General features: G+C 35.7%; 1 protein-coding gene across 1 annotated transcript in view; it reads left to right on the plus strand.

Moving 5' to 3' along the window:
* The window catches only part of LOC122266769 (uncharacterized), a 5216-nt gene that overhangs the window by 1914 nt on the left and 802 nt on the right, over nt 1-2500 (plus strand). Inside the window, exons 1-3 of the mRNA XM_086549907.1 lie at nt 1-647; nt 1844-2010; nt 2120-2270. The exon at nt 1-647 is cut by the window's left edge and continues 1914 nt beyond it. Coding sequence (XP_086406033.1) covers nt 1-647; nt 1844-2010; nt 2120-2270 — 965 coding nt within the window. The remainder of the gene's footprint in view (nt 648-1843; nt 2011-2119; nt 2271-2500) is intronic.

Genomic DNA, 2500 nt, shown 5'->3' on the forward strand with positions numbered 1-2500 from the left:
GATCACAACCCAGACAAGAAAAAGACAAAAGCAGATGTTAGGACCGCTCTTTTGCACAATCACTGTTCCTCAGATCAGGTGCGCTCCATTCTTAATACAGTGGATAAGGTACTGGACTCTCCGGTTCCAGCTAGAAGTATCTACAGTGTCTTTGAAGAAATAGCAGAAGAGGCATCCGCTAAACCTGAAATTAATCTCATCAAAAGATCACAGAATATTCTCATTCATATGACTGGTATTCTTTACTGCAGAGATGAAGCTCTCATAGAGGACAGAGCTGAAGAGTTAGTTCTTCTGCTTCAAGAGTCAGGAATTCAGGATTCAGAGCAATGGCTGGATCTCTTAGAATTAACCAAATGTGATGCAACACTTTGTAAGCTGATAGCCAAAAAAATCCCTATTGGGAAAAGCATTAAGATAACACATGCCCGCACAATAGCCTACACATCGTTGCTCCCTCATATAAATAAGAACAAACTAAATGTTCATATATACATTGATTGTGAACCTATGAAAGTTCTGCATCTTAAAGAACTCCTACTTCGTGTCCAAGAGAAACAATGGATGCTAAGACTGATTCTATATCATGAGTTCAGGCAGCCAAAGCCAGAAGGAGGCAGTCTGGATGGCACTCTTCAACAGCTCAGGTTAGTGCTTCTCTCTCTTCTTAATGACAGTTTGTAACATGATAGTGACAGTGATACTAAACATTAAATCAATAATATTGCTAAAATAAAGAGAAGTATACTTATGATCTTAGTTATTATTATTATTATTATTACTGTTGTTGTTTTACTATCTATAAATCCATCATTATAGTTAAAACCTCGCTTACCCCATAATTGACTTCAAATATGATGTCCAAGTATGATGCCCGCCTCTATTATTTGAAATATTTCCTTATACATGTATTAATCCTAAGAAAGATGATTTATTGACAGAGGCCCATACTTTAGTCACCACATTGAGTTACCTCAGGTCGGTAATGCCAATAACATATAGCATTATTCTCTGTGTACCTTTTTGTAGAAAATAGGTCGGGTAGTCTACCTCACCAAGTACTGGTAATCAATCATAATACGAGATAAATATAAAGGGTGAGGCACTGTAACATATTATGCATTCCGTTATACAGGGAATGCTGTTTTTTCATATGTAGACGTAGACACGGTGCACAAAATGTTTAATGACAAATGAACAAATTCCTTTCCTACTGTGTTTATCCTTTCATCTATTAGAGGTATCATATGAAGTAAGATGAAGTAAATGAAATACGAATATCAAAGCTGTTTCTGCGCATCTAACCTAATCCGGTAAATATATGCGATGCATTTCCTCGCCAAGGTCAAGTCTGACCAAGAGTTATTGCTCAGTTGGTTTCCTAGGAAGGCCTAGTGACGGTGATCTTTTTTTATATTAAATTCAATCCCAAAATTATCTCGAAATTAAGAGCACTCTTCTGGCCCATACTGCCCCTTTAACTATTAACAATTTAACAAGAAAATCACCCTTGAACCCCACCTTCACTAGATGGTCCATAATTATGTTATTATTACCAATAATAACAATAATAAGAGTGGTAGTAATGATAACAATAATAATGATAATTTGAAAAAAAAATCAATGATAATTTGAGAAAAGAAATCAATGATAATTTGAAAAAAAAATCAATGATAAAGATAAACATAATGACGATTAACAAAAGCAATAATGATAATTATAACGGTATGAAATACTATTTCACAGACTGATATTATAACCCCACCCCTATTTGACTCTGAGCAGGACACTTTTGTTATTGTTATCATTGTGGTCCTATTAGAAATTATATCGTCATTCACAGATGTCCGATGTACAGATTCCACGGTCAGATGACCCCGGTTGCAGTGAAGATGTTTCCCAAGACTCTACAAGATCTGCGGATATCAGTGGCGAATAGTGAACAATACTTTTCCCTTTGCCATTACCTGTCAGAAGTGAAGACCCACCTTCCACTTCTTGCTAATTTTAGTGAGTTACATTTAGTTACAATCATTATGACTGGGGCTCACTTGAGCTTTAATAAAAGTTTTACTCTTTACTGTATGTATCGACATGTTTTCTGGCTATTTTCATCCAGGATTACACTTGCCTGCGTATGTAGTCAACAAGGAACTACTTCAACCACTTCCTGAGGGGGTGAAGTTAGAGCTGATAATCAGCAAAATCGATGACCACACAGTGGACTGGGCATGTCAAGCCGCCTCTGCGATGCAACCCAACGGGAGTCGGTAGGATTCACGGCTTTATTTTTGTCTATATAGCTTATAACTTTTAACTAATGGCATATAATTATTTACATCACCTCTGTAGTTCTTGCAAGGTAACTGATATCTTCACTATTATCCTTTCCCATATCACATTATTACTTTGACTGTTATTATCATCATTGTTATACTTAAATAACTTGTTACTATTTAATGTTCATATTAGTTTCAGCTATCTATTTATTATCAATTTC

This window comes from Penaeus japonicus, unplaced genomic scaffold (assembly GCF_977035675.1).
Source record: "Penaeus japonicus unplaced genomic scaffold, GWHDUDI00000001_assembly GWHDUDI00000022, whole genome shotgun sequence".
NCBI classification, from domain to species: Eukaryota; Metazoa; Arthropoda; class Malacostraca; order Decapoda; family Penaeidae; genus Penaeus; species Penaeus japonicus.